A 21,109-nucleotide genomic window follows, 5' to 3' on the forward strand; every position below is an offset into this window, starting at 1 on the left:
TAGTTGTGGTTGATCGGATCGATCGCAACTCTTTGTAAGACGGGGCCCAGGTATCTGTTCAGTAAGTGTGACCGCTACATTAAAGCTGAGTAGTGACAGTAAATTATGTTCAACGTAAATATCATCCAGAATCCTGTTAAACATTGGACACTCGTTGAAGATGCTGCAATATTCCACGCAATAATATTGCAATTGATTGTCTAAATCGTATCCTATATATCTTATTTTATATGTTGCTGCTGCTGTCTTATCTAGATTTCTTACTCATTATTATGAGAGATGTGTAAGAATCAAATTAGATAGGCCTACAGGTAAATAAGTGATTTCGAATAGTGGTAAAACTAATGATCCGACATTTTAATGTGTTTTTAATGGTTATCCCTATAAGACATGAAAACTTGTATATAATGAGGTAATTATTGTCATACTTATATAATATATGATAACACTTTATCTAAACTTACTGTTCCTACCACTAACGCTAAGAATCCTTATTTTATATGTAGATATATGCTTAAATCACTTTCACCAATCTAGAGTAAAAAGCAATTATTTTCATTAACAACCCAATTTACATGTTAAAATCATACTTGTGTTTATTGATACTGTTTAATGTATGATATAGGCCCAATTCTTTGACACTATGATTTCATTCAAGTTTTTTTATAGATTCGTTTCATTTTATCAAGCATACCAAAAATAAACTGATTGTCGTCAGAAAGCTCTGTTCAAATATATTCGGTTATCATGGATTTCATTTTCATGAAGATAACGTTATTTGTAAAATGCTCACGCTTTTGGTTTTAAAGTGATGATCACAGATTTTTCCTACCCAGTACCCGATGGATTCTAACATGTCTATGTTAATAATGTCATATATATTGTTTGTCTGATCGTCAAATATTGATATTACCTTTGAAAATGTGCATAACCTGGGCACGGTTTAATGAAAATTGTCAGCAATGCAAGCCTCATTTTCTGACAGTCTTCCAAACATTTTGTTGGTTCCTGTATTTTTAGATCTAAATTTACATTGAATATAAGCATTTAGATTCTTCAAATTTTGCTGAATTCGGATTATCGTATAAATTACAAGAGAGGTTAGCCCTATACATTTAGAAAAGTGATAATTTCTTTCCCGATCGCTCTGACTTTACGATTCATAACCAAACAAGAAGGCTTGTGTTACGATAAATGTATTTCAATATCACTGTCCACTGGAAATGAAATTGGGGGAAATCTTTTGTAAGTAAATGCTAATGTCGCCGAGTAAGATCTAGAATTTGACTGAAATCGTCAGGTGTCAATGCTGACATTTCTCATGAAACAGTGCCCAGAAGGAGTCGAGGACCTCTTTTAAATATTTTTTATGTCAATAATTTGCATAATATAAATGAGATTACATGGATATTTTAATGAATAAATTATACTTATATACAGTACATACATTTACGAAAATGTGATAAATATGTGTTCAGTATCTGTATGGATTGGGGAAAATATAAAAAGATTGACGGGGCTGGATTTTTTTTTTAATTGCGTATAATTGCACGACTTTGCACTCTTTTTTAATACCCATATATTTCCGTTTCTCTTTCTTTTCATCGTTTCATCATCATTGTTTGATATGCACTTGAAAAGCAACATGAAACGCTTGTCCCTTGTTGTATCGCCGTTGGTGCTGCCGCTGGGGATGATGATGCATAAAACTGTGAATTCCTATATACTTCCGTCAAATTGCTATATAAAGATAGATAATTTCTCATGGATTTGATAATTAAAGTCCTTGCTTTTTTGTATTTTCACCCTCTTGTTTTTTTTTCACCTCTCGACACTTAGGCGTCACCAAATACTTGTCCAATTAAGTATTTCAATAGGTTTTGTTTTTGTTTGTTTTTCAACAAGGAGGGTTTATTATTGAGCATCACAATTGAATTAGGGACAACTCCATGGTGTTGGTCTTTGTTTTCGAAATGAGTCTTTTCTCCTTTTTTCTTGTCATTTCGATGGACTAGAGGAGTGAGAGACAAGAGGGGCAGTTGCCCCCTTATAGTTAACAAAACTAACACAGAGTGTGCACTTTGTATGTCCCTGCAATTTAAGTTATCTTCTCTAAATGCCTTTATGGTTAGCTTGGTCGCTTCGCTCCATACCTTTCGCTATCTTCTTTATTATTTTGCGTGTTCTTGCCCGTAAAGAAAATAGATTCAGTGTACATCCAAGCCTTGGTTTTCACTGGATAGTCTGAAGTTTTCGATTCTTGCAGACTCCAAACAAAATGTAGAATACAACCATGAAGACAAGAACCATTGAGACGTACATAGCATTCCCTTCCATGTCTGTTGTAGAAAGAAGAAGAACATGAGCGCACTGCGTGCTGTTAAATCAGATTTATTTCGAATAATGATAATAAAACCTACGATTGTTTATATGCGCCAAATTAGGCTCTCATGAAACTCACTTCTCTGATTATTACAGGGAAAATTGCTCGTGATATTTCACATTTAAAATAATTGGCGGCGGAAGGCAAAAAAATTAGGTGGGTTGTTACACCCACAAATGTAATAATCGCCCACAAATGTAATATGCCCACAAATGTAATAACACTTTACCCACAAATGTAATAATTTCACCCACAAATGTAATAATGCACTTTACCCACAAATGTAATAATGCACTTTACCCACAAATGTAATAATTTTTGATCGCCCACCTGAAATTTTGGGATGGACACAGGTAAAAAATTTGACAAGCAAAGAAAAAAAAGGTTATCAACCAAAATTTTAGGGGGAACTAAAACATTTTTAGGGGGCCCATCTGAATTTAGAGGGGGGACGTAAGAAACAAAATTGACATGCATAAAAATAAGGTACTCAACAATTTTATTTTTTTGGGGGGGGAATGTCCCCCATCTCATATTTAGGGGAGGGGGACAGCCCCCCCCCCCCCGCTTCCGCCGCCAATGTTTAAATTTGATTTTCAAATTTTTTTCAACTAAATCAAGAATTTTAATGAAGGGATTGGTATGAAAAATTGTTTTCGGTCAGCTTTCATGTTAAGCCGGGGGGTTAAAACTTTTTTTCTGGTTGTTTTGGTTTTTTTTTTTTAGGGGTCGCTATCCTACCTACTCGATGCTCAGAGTTTGTAGTAAAAAGTATATATTTAGTGTTACGAATTGTATTTGATAACTTCCTTTGGGATTAGGATGACCATTTCGAGACATAGCTGTCTTTTTAAGAGTTGTTTTGTGTGATGAGCGCCTTGAGATGATTTAAGGACAATTTTTTCAAGAATAATCTTCCATTCAGTTTTCAGTTCTACAGTACATAATACAATAAAAAAACAGGTATACGCTTACGACGTGATGAGCTACATCCAGTAGTTTTTCTATTTGGGTAAATTGTAAGGTTGGACTTACCCTCATCAATACTTGGGGGCTCGACAACTGCATTGAAAAGGCAAAGAGAAATGAATGACTTGACAATATTTACACTGAACGAATGAACGAATGAATTAAAACATTCATTGGCAACTCAATTAATTCATATAAAAGAATGAATAAATGAATTAATTAACAATTAATGCTGAAAACATAAAGCAATTGTAAAAATGAAAATTATCATATTTTGCATGTTTATATTCATTCTTATCTATTTGAGGGGAGTGGCCAAACAAGCCTTCGAAATCCTCACTAATACATAGACATTTAAAGATTAAATTATTTCAATTATCCTACCTTTTATTATAACAATAGCTATCTGTTTGCTTTCAAACCAGCAAGTATAGTTCCTCGAGTCATATAACTGGACGTTCTCGATATACAATCTGTTTAGATGGTCAATTCGGAACCGGCTGTTGGTCTTTATAAAGTCAAGTTGACTGAGAGTTTTAGAACCATTCATCCAACGTACCCCATGAGTTACTCCAGCTCTGCAAAGAATATATTTATGCATGAATTATGGTACTAGTATTGTTTTTATCGTGTAATGAAAGATTGAAAAATAGTTCTATATAAATCAAATTGCACTGCACACATGATTGTTAAAATATATAATCAAAATGACAAACTGAATCCGTTCGAATTTGTAAATTTCAAGAATAGTATTTCATAGTAACATATAAATAAAATGACAAAATCAAAACGAATGTTTTACAACGATATATATATATATATATATATATATATATATATATATATATATATAGGCAGTTCGTTTGCAATTTGAAATGTGATGAAAATAAATAAAGAATCTTTTACAGAAGCATGCATTTTAAAACAAGGAGGGGTAACTTATTTCCACCGTGAATTTTTTTTAGAGTAAAAATGACCTACTTTGGGATTTTTTTTTTTTTTTTACTTACTCTGGACAAACAAGTTCAGCATTGCTACCGACGTCCTCGTAATACACCCTTCGTTTTACTGTCATAGAAAAAAAAGATGGTGCATTATTGTGCCTCATACAAAAAGATAAAGAATTGATGCATGAACATTATATGGATATCAATAATTTGTATATTGAAAAGACAAATCATACATTCTAGAGAAAATATTCCTTTTGTCGGCCCCTAATAAACAATAGTTTCAACGGCAATGTTACAAAGTACTATAGAATGTTGAGTGGATTAATAATCATTAGTTACGACGACTTAAAATATAAATAGTCCTATATTCATGTATTTTGGCTTATGATTTATTCTTATTTCTTTCACAAAATTAGTTAATTCATCGCTAACCTCGCTCTTATGAAGTTAATATATTCTATAGCATTTTGAGAAGGATCCGAATTCAACAAGCAAAGGAAACATATATAAAGTGGTCTTGGCACATGATTTAAAAAACGACTATTTCAGTTTTCTTATTGCTATAAAATAACTCTTCTTTTTATAGATACCCCCCCCCCTCTTCCCATCTCCTTTTATTAGTTTGCTCATTCTGAATTTTAAAATAAACATGTTAATACTTACTTAGTTTGGGTAGTGTTGGCATACCAGCGGACAATGCGAATGTCTTCACGACTGCTTTGGCACCAGTCTCCTTCGGTTTGGCTTAAAGATGAAAGATGGATTGTAAGCATTATACAAAAATGGTGATTATTCTAAAAGGCACAAATTATTTTTCTCTTTTTATATTTTGGCTTGGATCCCCTATTCCATCTCAAAATGTTTCGATATACCGTTTGCTTGTTACTTAAAAGTCAAATATTGTTCAAAATTATATTATTGCAGTCATAGTGTATGCAATTTCCTTGGGCTCTGAATAGATAGTATCCCTATATTTATAAGCTGGATAAATGGAAACAGATTGAACCACAAAATGTATCAATACATCGGCAAATGGGGCACTACTGGAGCCGAATTACTTTATTAACAAAGTTCAAGGACCCCCCCCCCATTAATGCCCCTTTTCATACCCTCTTTATATTTTCAATCTGGTTTCGAGACAAGGGAAAATGTTGTGGCAATATGCATTTCCTCCCTAAACGATACGCCACTCTATAGGAAATTTAGAAGTTTTGACTTTTTAAAGATTTAGATGTATTTGGAGGCGGGTTTACATAGTCAGAGGGAGTCGTCAAATGAATGCTGTCAAATAAGGGACCATTTCTTTACTTTATTCGTTTGCAAGTGAGTTTTAAATTAATTAATATTATACTTACGAGGACATTTTACTTGGCATGATTCGATTATTTTCTCATCTTTTCGTTTATTGTATCCGTATTTAGATCTCTCTTTGTATGGCACGGCATTAGAACGACAAGGAACACCGCCCTTAAAATCATCTAGTCTGGTTCGGGCGTAGCATAAACCTATGTCAAAATAGATAAACATTATCCAAACGATTAAGCAGTCATAAACTAGCATTTGAACTGACTCCTCTTCTATAACTCTTATTACGGAGTTAAGTTGGGAAAGAGGCATATCTGTAATCAATACCAATCCTGTTCTCCGATCTAGTCCTATTTCAAAACAGAGACGGCCTCACCTGACAATCACTGCGACCATCAAGAAGCTAAATAAAACTACCCCCCCCCCCCACACACACAAAACCATTCACAACATTACTATTTGGCAGTTCACGATGCCATGAACAGGGAAATCTACATTTTGTATACGCATTTCCTTCTAATTCTGGTGTCGAAAATGCGTGAAATAAGCAATGCGACTTATTGACTGAAGTTGAAAGATCTAGATAGAGCACAATTTGAGTAGAATTTGAGAAGAATTTTCGATAAATATGTAGGTCTTTGAATGGGGCAGTAATTCCCACACCACCTTGCTGTGTGTGGATCAGCATTATGAATAATATTTACCTATTTTAACTCGTTCACCTGAGTCTCCACAGTGATTACAAGAACTCCAAGATCCCCATTCAGTATACATGATTACTTCATTTGTTATGTTATCTGTAAGGAATCATAATGATAAAGGATTGATGAACAGCGAAATCAAATTTAATGTAATCTCACAAGGTTTACCCCTCCCCCCTCTATATATATATTATCTCCTTGTCTTTCGTGTTTTTTTCTTTTCTATAGCTCCTTATTTTTCTTCTCTCCCCCTTCTCCCTTTACCCCCCCACCCTCTCTATCTCGTCTTTTCTTACTAGGTTCCCCCTCCCTTGCATTTTATTATATTAATAATTTGCATTTTCGATGAATAATTGATGAAAATAAATAATTTCACTTACTTCTGGTCTCAGAAAGGGGCAAATATTCTTCGTTTCCCGGAATAACTGATGAAAAAATGCGAAAACATAATGTTTTAATTAAATTTGTTTTAAGTATTGGTGTATATGCCCTTATATGCCCATGCTGAGTTTGAAATCTTGTACACTACACCTTGTGACCGAAATCTATTCCAAATAGGTTTACATGGTGAACCAAGTCCCAAGACAGTGAATATATACGAGATAAATTGACAAAGTAAATAAATGACTGAAAATTAATAAAAATGAAATTTTAATGAAGATAAATAAAGAAAATTAAATGAATAACCAAGATAACTGTAATCAAAATCATAATTACAAAGTAAAAATATGATAAAAGTTTGAATAAGATATACCACTCAGCATTTGATACAGCGCGATTTTATTTTGTTCGTATATACTGTATATATTTCATATTATGTATGTATTTTTATATTATCATGTATTTATGAACTTAAATGCATTAATAAAAGAAAAAAGTTTATTTCATGAAGTTATTTTATAACCTAAGCCTACATTTAAAATGAAAGAAATGTTCTCAAATTTATCATCATTTCTGATTAATCGATTACAATTTTTATAAGAAAAAAAAAAATAAGAAAAGATTATTTGAAACACATTCAGGCAGATTTATTCGTAAATGCACTCACCGATGTGAAATTGGGGGTTGCTAGCATCTATAAAAAACAGACAAGAAAGTGGTCGGAGGAAAAGTTGTTATTTCATGAAGTTATTCCAACGAACCGCATCTATCGAAATTCTTTGTGAAAATATTTAAAACGTGGAAATACGCGATGGTAGTATTATACTAAAATTCGAAAAAGAAATATGTTACTGTTCTTTAAAATTCCTTTATAGTTATGATATTCGATCAAAATAATGTCAGGTGATGATATATCCAGAAAACTTTGAACTTGTTTTTAAACCGAATGCTTTGACATCTTATATTTCAACATTAATTTAGGTTTTGGTATAGTCGGACACAATAATAAGTTCATCCCGTATTACACAACCAGTGACCATTATACGAGTGTAACTAATGAAAGGACTGACAAGAAGATAATTTTTTCAACAAACTTCATCAAATCACCAACGCGGAAGAAGTAGCAGATATCATCATCATACTTACATCATGAATACAATCGAGTGCATGGGTGAAAAAGAATATGATAAAATGGAAAATGTTGCATACTCACAAGCAACATCATAATTCCCGAGATAGTTGGCACCATTCTTGCAATAATATCTCCCTTTGTTTTTCTCTGATGCCTTTTTGATGATGAGCCGATTGGTTCCTTCCTCTTCCACCTTTAAGCCATATTTAAGCTTAAGTTTTCGAGTGATTAGTAAATCATTGGTAGCGGTAGCAGACTGGAAGCGCCAAGTGGCAGATGAAACGCGGTTTGATGATCCAGGACTGTATATGATAATCAAATTAATATGAGGAAATATCAAGCCTGTTTGCATGAAAATTTGAATGATTTTTTTCTTTAATTTTCAATTTAATGTAGGTCAGTTACTAGCTAACTTATCCTTTACTCCTCTTTCTCTTACTTTGAACTCATTTGCTTTCGTGTGATATTTCATACCTTTTCTTTGCACTGCAATTCTTAATTATAACAATATTGATAATTACGTCCCTTATAATCACTATCATAACCTGTTGATTTGACAGATACAATCGAAAACGGTATTGTTTTGTTTGTTTAATTAGTGTTGTTTCTCTTTTTTCCTTTTTTAGCTATATTTTATCAAAATGAAAATTATAAATTCTAAGATTGCGGAAGAAGACAAACCTGGTGCGGGATTAATTTTATAGGCCGGCTCTCCTTTCGGTGAATGATTATTATAATAAGACCTGAATATAGCGCATATACCACAAAAAATTACTCATTAAACGTTACCATTTGGAGCATTCGAGCTCTACATGTTGGTGAGGAAAGATTACCAGAGGTTCCACCAGATCAGGGTTACAAGCTGCTCGTCGATATCGCTTCCTCAACCACCCATTTCCAGATCGCCGCATCATTCCTGCCAATGGTATGTGATTTTCTCCAACTTATGATAAACGACAACAAATTAAAAAGCTAATAAATAAATTGATGAAAATCCATACAAACGGAATTTTGAGATTAATCTTTTTTTGGGGGGGTGGGTCCAACGTCGAATGTCTGGATTAGCCTTTCACAACATTTCCAAAAATCATCAGCCTTATTTTTCTTACTTTTTTATAGATTTATTTCATTTACATGTTTACTAATTCATCCAAAATCACTGCACAATTAGGGCAAAGAATAGATGCTACCAGCAGTATCTATATATATCCAAGAACAATCATAGAAGGGGATAGATCAACCCCCAAAATTAAAGAACTTTGCAAGAGATTGTGATAAATAAGATACTTCAGAATTTATGACTTGATGCGTGCGAGATAAGCAGGCGTTTATACAACATAAAGATCAAGTTAAGATGAAAACATGGAAGGATAAAGTATAGAGGAAATAATGGCGATGTTTCAATCAACGACAATTTGAAAAAGTTACGGCACTAATGGATAATAATAGGCCTATTGAAAAAAACTACGATGCATGAATAATGTAGGTGATATAATTTTAAGGTATAGAAACAGACAAGAGAACAGTGGGGGAGGCGGACGATAGGGTAAGGTCATAGAGATATATAAGGTGCATAAACATGTCGTTGGGTATGTTTAGCTTAGAATATAATCATGATCAAATAATTTTATGATATCATACCATTTTTAAAGGTTGACCTATTTGGAACGAGTATGGGTCGTGTGGTCCAGTGGTTAGAGCATTGGACTAATAATCGCAAGGTTGTGAGTTCGAATCCCAACTCTGCCATTGTCTCCACTTTGATAAAAAGGCCCGAGAGTGATATCTGTCGTCTATAACGTCAGCCACTATGACTGATTAACATAGACGTTAAATGTTTCATTGGTAATTGGTTATATACCAGCTTGGCGTTTACCAGCAAAATGCTGTCCTGCCGAGTTCCTACGGGAGTTACCACAAACAGAAACAGAAACGAGTATGGACAAATGTTCATACCTTAGCTTGCCATCTCTTATAAACCTCTCTTAGTAGATAAACGGATCTTTAAAGAAATAGGAACCGTATTTGGGCCTATAAACTTACCACCACACACAAAAGAATGAAGGGACACTTGACAGATGATAAAGATTACAACTAATTTAAACATTGTAATCATATTTCAATAACTCGAAATATAATTTCAGTGTTCAAATTTTACGGTATACACAGCAGCGTCTTGGTTCTGTTTTGACATTAGCTAAATAACCTCACTAAATTATTTTCATGGCTACCAACAACACCAATACGCATGCTCTATTTTATTTACGCAATGAATTATTATGACGTCATAATGCTGCATAGTTGAGTTCGAACGATTTTTAAAGTAGGGTGCTATAATAGGGGCCGGGGGATCCACAAAATCATAATTTGAAGGTATTTAAAAACCTTTCTGCACCCCCTAGTGTTCGGCAGCCGCGACTTTGCGGTGGCATAATAAAGTGTACATTCTCAAAATTACAATTCGATGGTAATTTTAACGTCTTTGTGCAACTCCCATGTTCCACAGTCCTGAGTTGCGGCGGTGGCAAATTTACGCGGTCTATTGCTTATTCATAACATTTTCCCCGCAGATATCATTTTTTTCAAAGCATAAGAAAGTTTAAATTGAGTATGCCTATTTAAAGAGTTTAGTTGCAAAAGGGGTAAGGACAACTTTGGACCATTCCGAAAAAAACATGTTTTTTTATTCTCACTTATTGCAATATTCTTATGAGAAACTAAATTGTCATGATGTACTACTCTATATCATGAGAACAGAAAATTGGTTATAAAAGAAATTCACCTGTTTTCATTTTTTTTCCTATTTTCGAAAAATTATAATTGTGGACCTAACCTCTTTTTTGCAAGTAAACTGAAATGAATCCAATCTCTTTTGATTAAAAACTTAGTCATTTTTCTTTGCCACTTTCAGTCACGTTTCATTTTGAATTTCAAATTTTCTTTGGTATCATCAGAATGACTAAAAATTTAGAGGTTTAGAGACAGAAATCAATAAAATTTATGAAAAATTGACCTAACCTTTTGACAAATGAGTTCTTCAGTTTGGTCGCATAAGGGGTTAGGTCCACTCCAAGAATTTGTTTTTTAATTTTTCCATATTACAATATTCTTATGCGAAACTGGATTTCATGATACCCTACTATGAGAACATAAAATTGGGTAAAATGAAGAAAGCTACCTGTCTTCATATTTTTTTAAAGATATTCTTTTCCCCAAAAAAAATCTGTGTACACCTAACCCCTTTTGCAATTAAACTGAAATGGACCTAACCCCTTTTGAAAAAAAGTGAATTTTCTTTGCCATTTTAGTTCACTTTTTAATAGGAATTTAACCTTTTCTTTGGTATCATGACTATAGAGCTACTAAAATTCTAAACATTGAGACATAAAAATCAAATTTGATGAAAAATGGATCTAACCCCTTTGCAAGTGAGCTCTTCATATGTTGCCGGTAATTACAACGACTATGAAAATTGGATTTCAGACATCGGACTCCGCTATATCTGCCTTAGCCAATTAAATTTTATCTAACTTATTTACTATAACCCTCCTTTTTTTTCTTCCTCTAAGTACTGTTTCAAAACGCAGAGGGCGTTGACTGGAGCCGAACGAATCATATCAGCGAGTACTAGGTACGTACGTGATGGATTCGGCTATTGTTCGGGAATTTCCGTCAAATGTAATGTTGTTGCCATGGTCTGAAGAAGCGAAGTCAACATGGCGGAATGACATCTATATTTAGTTAATATTGAAATTAGCATACAGAGGTAAGAATATGTAGTTTGCGTATCTAAAGCGATTTTTTGATGTCTTCAAAGTTTATTAATTTGATTAGATACAATTAGACTTTGCATGAAGTTGTTTGTTGTGCTCTAAAACTGTTGCGAAAGACGCGATGTTAATCAGCACTGATCAGCGGATCGCTCAACCTCCGGTCGTCCACGTCTACACCCCCGCTACTGACGGGCTGGGGTTTTTCAACACTCCGTTGGCGCGCCCTTGGGTCATATTGTGAATTCAAATTTGTGGTTTAAATCTTGTTTTAATGTGGCCATTTTAGAGGCATTATTGTGCTGGTTGATACTATGTGGATGTTTGTTTGGATGAGTCATAATAACATCACACGTTTTTTGTTTCTTTATTTTAAAATTTTTCTTGTTTTCTGCATTCCTGCAACAACATGCTGAAAAAAGGGGTAGAATACCTGAACAAGAACCAGACTTCAGACTGGATAGTTTTAGAGTCAAACAATAACGTAAAAGACTTTATTCTACAGATAACTCATAACCAAGACCATAGCTGTAGGCCTAGCAGCTTTCCCAAAATTCGCACTCCCCTTCCCTACATGTATCAAGCAGTCCTCAGTAATGTTCACAATTTACAGTCAATGTAAAAGAATACACAGATAATATATAAATATACGAAACACAAGTAAATAATGAACATACAGAGGTGTTGCAACATAAGCTAAAAGCTTCAAGTGCAAACAATAATATGTGTATGCCTGTAAACCCTTACAATGCAAATAAAAAATTGCACTTGCATTTGCAAAGCCAAACAAGGCAAGGCAACCTTTTTTTCTCAGTCGCACAATGCACACGCACAGTCACTCAGGCAGACACAGAAAATGCTTAATATGTATGTGATTCTTAATCATAAAATGTCCCTTTTTCAAGTGTGATGCCTGATGGCACGGATGCAGCAGGGACCAGGGTGTCTTACTTTCTTTGACAGTTTGAACTTTATTTTGAGCACATTTTAGAAATCTTAAGTTTGGGCTTTTGTTTTGGCTAGAAATAAATTCACTCACAAACTACTGTATTCAAAATCATACAGAAGCAATTGAAATGATAGAGCTACAGTACCTAGTTGACACCAAGATCATAGATTTAAAATCCATCGTTAAAAATGTGAAATAGATCTAGAGAGAAATTCGAGGCCTTTTGCTAGTATTGGGATCTCAACATTTAGATTCTAGATGCCAATCGATGAGTACGCACTGTTCTAGAAAAAGTATAATCTTCACATGTAAACAAAAAATAAGCTCTATTGGTGAGATATTCAGATAGGCAGTAGAGTCAGGCAGTATACCCAGTTGTTGTGTGTCCGGACGAACAATTATAGAAAGTCAATTGGAAAAATTTACAAGCAAAGTTTTATCAATTTTGAGTACAAAATGTCAGGAAATATTATAGAGAACAAAATAGAAGATGATTACAGTTATCGAATTTGTATTTTTAGTGTAATCTAAGGACAAAAAAGAAGGCTTCAAAAATATAAAGTGTCCGGACACCCGACCCCCCCATCCTACAACATTCACATTTCCTGAGGGCTGAGGCTTGTTGAGAAGATCAGCCTTTTCTAGTTTCTAGCAGCGAGCACTAAAGGTGACAAATTGCTGATATTATATCATTATTTTCATAAAAATTTACTTATTAGTAACTAATTAATATATTTTACAGGGTAATATTCAGGTCACTTTTTATGTTGTTGATGTCAGATTTTAAAGATATTGATTGAGTGAAGTATGGACATTCTTGAAGTTCAGACACACTGCCATACATGTACCTGTCTGAATAAATTGATGTATAACAAACAAAATAAAATTCCCTTAAAGGTCATGTTGAATTTGTGGTCTTCAACTTAGACCATCATCAGATAATTGAGCTTGTAAAATAAAACTAGTTTTATAGTGTGTAAGGGAAGAAAATCAATTACATGTAAGTAAAACCCCAAAATAATGTAATTGTAATTGAACTCAAATTTTCAATAAGAAAGCATCAAATTACGTTACACTAATATTTGATAAAATTTATTACACAAATCAAAAAAAATAATTGTAGGAACAAAAAAAAATATGTTCAGTGACTGATCTTGGTTGATGATTTGGTGTACAGTGTACACTGGACAGTATTCAGTGATAAAGCAGTGTTGTATTCTATAAAAGAGGAGAATTACACTTGGAAAGAATTTGCAAGATTAATTTATGGAGGAAGAACTACAAGCTCCCAAAAGCATAATTTGAAGAGATTGGAAAGTCTAGGTCGAAGTTTGATGTCCTTTAAAGTGCAACATACAGTGTTGTAGTCGAACACTTTAATGATAAAAAAAGTGATGACAATATGAAATAGGAACAGGAGGGGGAAAATTATGTAAATTGGTTATTAAGCGTAAGATTTAGGAAAAATGCAAAAACAAAAGTAGGCTATTTATCGGGTATGCATCATAACAGAAATCATGAGGACTTAACATTGCAAGCAATCAAGTGGATATGAGTTATAAATTTGTGTAGTTCTTTTGGAGCTTTAATAGCAGTATTTAGTGATGAATGTTTTTTCTTGATTGCAAAATTTTCATTAGTTAGTAGGGTATAGTATTGAGCTTAATACTGGAATATTTGTGAACTTTTCATGAAATATTGAGACATATTTTAAAATTGAACATTGTAATAAAAATATACAACATGTATTCAACAAACCGAAGATACTACAAGGGAAGATCGGACAGTACATAGAGCGAACAATGAAAAACTCGGGAAGAGCGCCCTACTGCGTTAGTAGTAACATCTTCTTGACCTCTGCGTATCGCTATATGGTTGTGTACAAGATATGAGAGAAATGGTGAAGGGGCAAATGAATAGAAAATTTTTTATATTTCTAAGATTTTTTCCTTCAAATTTGTTTATCTTAAATTAGAGATGAATATATTGTAGTGGTTTCTGGGTAATAAAAGGTGGAATTATCTCCCAAATCCCTTCTCTAATTTTCCCCATATGTTTTGTACACAGCAGTGTGCTGATGTGCAATGGTTTACTTACTCAATGCTAGTGGACCCCTTCCCCATGAGCATTAATTGAGCATTTCAAAAAATCGCCTAAGTGTCCAATCTTCCCCTTGTAGTATCTTTGAACAAACTGATGAAATACAGAAATAAATTGAATATTGCAGAAAAGCATAAGTGGTCACATCACAAGTATTACTCTTGAAGTGAATTATGTATTTGTCTTAGGCCTGAATGTTATTATATTAACCTCTTTCAACCACAGGACATAAAATAGAGGAAAAAGAGGCAGTCATGTCTCAGTCGGTAAATGGCCTTAATGGCCAGATGAATGGCTCTCCTACCAGAAGCTTTAACCTTCCAGGTGTTGATCAGGATAAGCTAAAAGGACGTCTCTACTCTTATGCCCCCCAAGAAGCAGCCATCAACAAGAAAGCTCTTAAATTTGCAAGAGTAACTCCAGCACAGCGCAAAACAAAAGCTAAACCTACAGCTGCTAGATTGGAACCTTTGGTAAGCTTCCCATTCTTTCACTTTTAAATATTGGTATAGTTTTTCAATCAAATTTAGGACAACAGATGTATTTAAAAATGGTTGGAACTCAGCTTTTCAGTAGTTTTTATTTTTTTAAGATATGATTATGCTTAGTAATGATAATGATAGCAGGCCTATACAAGACAACATCAACATTTATTCAGTGTTTATTATTCAGAGGTTACAAATCAGAGCACTGTACTACGCTTAGCATAATATCATCAATAATGATTATATGATGTATATTGTCTTTCCTTTTTTTTCAATTTGTGTATATCTTCCTACCCAATGTCAGAATATATTCAGATTATTATATTGTCAATGACATGTACACTGTCCTGCTACATCAGCCATTGTTGATTGAAATTCCATAGTATTTAGTTTTTAAACCACATCAAAGTAAATTGTATCTTTCTGAGGTATTAGGTTCATGTAACCAATCACGGCAATCAAAGATATTCAACCTACCTTAAATTATTGAGAAATGATTATTCCTTCATTAAAACAATGTGTGTAATGTTGTGTAAATCACATAGCATGAATGTAGCTGTATATGCTTAGGTTCAACTGTGTCAAATTTTACTTATCTTGTGTGTATTATAGCTGATTAATATTTCACTGTACAGTACTACTAAACAATATTCCATTATGTTTATTTAAAAAATTAAGAGCAACTGCATTATACACCATTCCATTTCAGCCTGGACTTGCCAAATTCCAAGCTGAGAACCAACCAGAGTATATAAGACGTAAAGCTGCAGATGCTCTTGGTGCAAGCCGAGGGCAGTCAGTACCTGCTCCTGTTCAGAGCACTGGAGAACCAGACAGTAAGAAAACAAAAAGGGCTACCTCAGTAGAGCCATTAGAGAGACCACCATCATCCTCACCATTGCCAGATCTACCAGATGATCTCAGGCAGAAACAGGTAGGAATTTGGCATTAAGAAAAAAAGATCCTTTGATAACTACTAAAACAAAGCAAATGCAGACAATGGTTTAATATTCATTCACCGTGAAAGGATTTAACCTTGTGGTATTGTAAATAGATTGCTGTTAAAAATTATTTTGTGCTGTATAATTAGTTCCCAATAGCACTGATTAATATCCATACTTGATATCTAGCTTGTTTTAAATGAATTAATCATGGGCCTGTGAAAAGTTTAGATATTACACCTGTCTTTCTAGGAGCATGGCTATTATTTTGTATCAAGAATAATAATAAACTGAAATTAGAAATATCAACTACTAAAAAAAAAATGAATTGTTGCAAGTGGAAGATGCGATGCAGATTAAAATGATTTGATTGGAAACATCAAATCAAGAGTTGCTTTAACACCTTTCCAACACTCTCATGGTGATTATCCCAGTTTCCTTATTTTTTCTCAAATTCCCTCTTAGGATTCATTGGCGGGACACCCTCTGCGTTCTCCAACCCCACCCAAAGAGCGCAAGGAGACCACTTCTAGCACGATCCCAAGGGGTATATCCATGTCCCTGCCCATGGCCCAGGGTGTTGATCATCTGGAAGGGTGGTCTGATATCGAAGCAATCATCAAGCTTATTCGAGACAAACCAAGGATTGGTTTCCTGTACATGAGCCCAGCTGTACCCAAGTCATCAATCAAATATCATCCGTACAATCTCAAGTAAGATTTATATTATCATTATATAGCTTAGTATCATTTGTATCTTGGATCTTGGGTGAACCCAGTTATGTAATATTTGTAAAGGTGAACTAACATACTTGTAAAGTATGAATTGTCAAACGTACAGATGTAACTAGCCCACTGATGAAACAACACATCTTTGCAGTGGAATTGGATAGGTTGTCGCTACATTGATTATTACCAACTTAATCACCACGATAGTATTGAACTTATGAATCCTCATTCTTAATATTTCTATTTCTACTTTTCGTCATTCAGAATTGTCTCACATAACAACATCCATGCACCAGATTACTGTACCATCAGTCTGAAGGGAGTGACAAGGGTTCGTAATGGTAGCGATGCTGAGTTCACAGAACTTGACCGTTGGGAACAGGAGTACCATTATTACACCAAGCTTATCAAGATTCCTCTCTTCCACCTCTTCCGTAAATGGAAGGCTTTCTCGACCTGGAGGAAGAATGTTAGATCAAGGCGATTGACATCTTGTAAGAAGCAGCTGCAGGAAAATCTCTTCATTGTGAATGCAGTAAGTTCTTGGTGGATTGATGAATAAATCTAGGATTCCAGCCACCCGTTGTACCAAAGTTGATTGATACATCAATATTCTCATCTCATTATTGCCAAAAATAGATGGTAAAATATAAAAACATAGGCATGGTTATCTCTGGTGTGTGCTTTAGTATTTGTGCAATTATTCAAGTTAATTTGCTTTATTTAGCATGACGAAAATACAGGGAAGATACAGAAACTTCTTAACTCACTGTACTATTGTCGTTACTTATATTCAATTTTAACTAAAATCCATGAGACCCAATTGGGTTAATTTCTGTATCTTTTCTGTATTCTTCTCATTGGGTCTTTCTTTTTTTTCTGAAATTCAAGAAGAAATGTATTCAGTATTTGATGTCAGGATATTCCATTCGTTTCTAAGTTAAATTTTATGAAGGACATTTTGCCATGAGTATCTATTCCAATGTTCTCCTTTACTTTTACCGGAAATTTCTTTGCTTTCAGTCATTACGACCAGCATTGCTGAATGTCAGAGAGATGTGTTATAGGATTAGTGACATGGGTCTCTGTAAAGTTGAGAAGGGACACACCTATACTCTAAATGAATTCACCATGGCACAGTTCACTCAACTTAATGAGGTAAGATTCTTCCACATTATGTTGTAGGAATTGATTTTCTATTACCAGATTTTCAATACTCATACTTGTGCCCATCATTATCTGATCTGGAGTTTGACTCTCATTCAATATTCATAAATACATATAAATAGATACTAACTTCTACATTCCATGTAAGATGGGTACCCAGGTAGGATGCAAAAGATATTGTATGTTTGATTTTGCCAGCGCCATAATGTGGCTGCGACGAATGCAAGGAATGCTCCCCAGGGAGTGGAAATTGTGCACTTTTCGTGCTTGATTGAAATGAATCCAATGACCAGGGTAATAATATGCTGTAATGCGCTTTGGGCCATTCTGGGAAAAGCGCTTTATAAAAATTGGCTATTATTATTATTGTTCTTATTACTTGTATGAGGATATTCGTGATTATGTCAAAATGAATGAATAATCTACTTCATCTTGTTGTTTTGAACTTCTCTTTGTATAGGTGTCAGGTCGCCTTGCTGAGTTCCGTGAGCTTGTTAAGGAGGTTGTAAGGAGTGCATGTAGGACAGCACTCCTTGAGGCTGGCTTTACACCTGATGACTACTTTCTTGATAACGATGCCAATGGAGGTATGTGTGATGAAATCTGTAACCCATTGCCAATGAGAGCCTCATACGGTTATATGATATTGGAACCATTTAACAAATTTACTTATGAAAAATAAATCAACTCAATGGAGTTATGCTTCCAGTTGGCAACACATTCCTGATCTCCTGTTAATCTGTTTGGTTGACAATTGAAATTAAGATTTGTGGAGGCATAATCTTTCATGTCAAGTAATATCTTTTGGGGGATATCTGGTACCAAAATATTTTGTTTTAAACAGTTTCATATGTAACTGAATTGGATAGTTCCAGGCTTTGTTGTCATCATTACCAGATTCCTGTACATAGTGTTTAAATATTGATGTAAGTGTCTGTCATCAGTGGCAACAATCCTGAAACATTTCAAACATTTAAAAAAAGGATGTCACAAAAATTTGTGGTAAATTGTTGTATATGATGGCCTAGGATTGTGATCCAATTTTAGCATGTCTTAAAGTTTAAAATGTACAACTAAGTCAAATGTATTATTTTAAAGGTTTCTGTATAGTTATTGAATAGCAAGCCATATAAATGATGCATATATTCAAGTATTCAAATCAATTGCTGACTGGCTGTTATGTAGGTTGATTCTTGTAAAGTATTGTTTTCCTGACTTTTTTTCAGAGGAAGGGATGCCACCAGGTACAGCCGATTCTAGTTACATGATGCAGAGTAACTTTGATATGGATCTTTACCAGGATGCCCCTGATAAGATGACTTACACTGAACAGGCAAACAAACGCAGTCATTGCAGGAGGCTGACATGGTAAGGTTTTCAATTCTGATTTTAGTCTGTGAAGGTTTTTGGTGGATTAAGAGATCAGGAGCTTAGTTTAGCAGCCTGATTTTCACTTCTAATACCAATCCTCAACAAGGTACATACAATCATTCATTGGAGCTTGTAAAGGAATTGTTATTACATATACATTTCTTGTCTCCTTACAGAGATATTACTGTACATGAGGATCCTATGTACTATATTTGTATTTGTCCAAAAAAACGCGAAGGGGATACTTCAGTAAGTTCCTGTTTGTAGTCTAGTTTTATATCTGTATCCTATTATGCTTGCTCCGAACAGTTTCATCCGTCTTGCTGACTACCTGATTGTAAACACCATGCATGTCCTAGCAGTCAATTCAGTCACCACTCTTTTGAACTATCTGAGAGAACAGCTTCAGAATACACCTACTCTGGCTCAGATTCAAGGAAGGCTAGATGAAGAAGAGGAGGAGGATGACAAGGTATGGCATTTTACTCTTTGGATTTTAGATGTTTCTGAAAGTTGATAGCATGAAATTCTGTTGAAGCTAATGAATAGAAAAAAATGATTTTCATTTTTCATTTTACTTGTAGTTTTTCATTTAAAAGGATGAACATCTTTGTGTATGTGTTTTTAAGAATGAAAAAAATATGAGGTTTGAATGTTAGCAGATCTAAAACTGAGCCTTGCTATGAATAATTGTACGGGACTATTTTTTTTTGTGTGTGATCGATTTGGAATTATAAGCAATTCTTATTGTTATATCCTAAAGTTTGTCTATGGGTACCATGGACGTGGGTCACCAGATTTACCTACTATTTACAGTAGCAGCCCTTCTTTCTTACATTTTGCCGGAGCAATACCTCATTTATCCTCAACCCAATGGCTTTTTTGAGTTATCAAGACTTTTGGACATTTTCCATTAGATTATTTATGTGATTATCAGGATACTTTTGGGCAATTGGTTAAAAGTAATTCTTGAATTCTTTGTTTCCATCTAGGCTACAACCGTTGCTGGGTCCAACAATGCATCTTCGGTGGTTGGAGGACCTACAGCCATTGCTGATGATGGTATAGGAGCAACGGAGCAGACAGTACTTGCTCCCTTGTATCTAACTGAGTTTGTTCTAGAACCACTCAACATCCTCTTCAGTCCCAACGTTGATGATTACCAAGATGGTATTGCGGAGACCATCAAACGCTTCCAGGAATGTGTGCTAGGAGTGGACAACCTTGTACCTGATACGTACTTCGATGCCTTCACAAGGTAAAGCACAACTCATTGAGATCAGATCTCTTTTTTTCACGCCTAGGCAGTTTTATTTAGATTGAGGATTTACAAGAAGATTGTATGAAGAGGAGGCAGATTTCTGTCAGTTTTTTTTTTGCACAAGCAAAAAAGAAAAAGGTTTTCCCAAAAATTTTCTTACCCCTTTAAAAGGAAGCAATTTCATCAAAAAGGGGGTTTTGCTTCTGAAAAGGAAGTACTTATCATGTATCATTTTTAGCAAAGAGTGGAGTAAGATGCCCCCTCCACACTTAGATTTTTTACATGACTGCTAAATGATGTATTGCGATTTTTTTTTCCTCATGTTCCTAGCAGTGGTAAAATTCTTTTGTATATTGATATATTTGATCATCCTACAAAATTCATAAAAATCTTTATTTGCACCAATGTCATTAAAAATGTGTATCATTAGCTTTGTCCATTAAATCCAAATACTGTTGAGGGTATTTTAAAAAGAAATCACTGTCTGCCTTGTCATCTGTATTTTACCAAATAATT

General features: G+C 34.3%; 2 protein-coding genes across 2 annotated transcripts in view; one reads left to right on the plus strand and one right to left on the minus strand.

Annotated features, from left to right (window-relative positions):
• Positions 1–1,735: 1,735 nt before the first annotated feature.
• LOC121412164 (Ig-like V-type domain-containing protein FAM187A) lies at positions 1,736–6,381 on the minus strand. Its single transcript, XM_041605072.1, has 7 exons — positions 6,312–6,381; positions 5,658–5,807; positions 4,966–5,046; positions 4,363–4,420; positions 3,737–3,930; positions 3,419–3,445; positions 1,736–2,339 (listed from the first exon to the last, which is right to left on the minus strand). Exons 1-7 carry the CDS (start codon positions 6,379–6,381, stop codon positions 2,233–2,235), a joined length of 687 nt encoding a protein of 228 aa, XP_041461006.1. The 3' UTR covers positions 1,736–2,232.
• Positions 6,382–11,498: 5,117 nt separating this feature from the next.
• LOC121409928 (dynein heavy chain 6, axonemal-like) overlaps positions 11,499–21,109 on the plus strand; it is a 55,536-nt gene continuing 45,925 nt past the window's right edge. Inside the window, exons 1-10 of the mRNA XM_041601714.1 lie at positions 11,499–11,587; positions 14,866–15,113; positions 15,835–16,059; positions 16,532–16,779; positions 17,059–17,329; positions 17,818–17,952; positions 18,422–18,548; positions 19,188–19,329; positions 19,642–19,804; positions 20,325–20,590. Coding sequence (XP_041457648.1) covers positions 14,895–15,113; positions 15,835–16,059; positions 16,532–16,779; positions 17,059–17,329; positions 17,818–17,952; positions 18,422–18,548; positions 19,188–19,329; positions 19,642–19,804; positions 20,325–20,590 — 1,796 coding nt within the window. The 5' untranslated portion in view covers positions 11,499–11,587; positions 14,866–14,894. The remainder of the gene's footprint in view (positions 11,588–14,865; positions 15,114–15,834; positions 16,060–16,531; positions 16,780–17,058; positions 17,330–17,817; positions 17,953–18,421; positions 18,549–19,187; positions 19,330–19,641; positions 19,805–20,324; positions 20,591–21,109) is intronic.

This window comes from Lytechinus variegatus, chromosome 3 (genome assembly GCF_018143015.1).
Source record: "Lytechinus variegatus isolate NC3 chromosome 3, Lvar_3.0, whole genome shotgun sequence".
Classification (NCBI taxonomy): Eukaryota; Metazoa; Echinodermata; class Echinoidea; order Temnopleuroida; family Toxopneustidae; genus Lytechinus; species Lytechinus variegatus.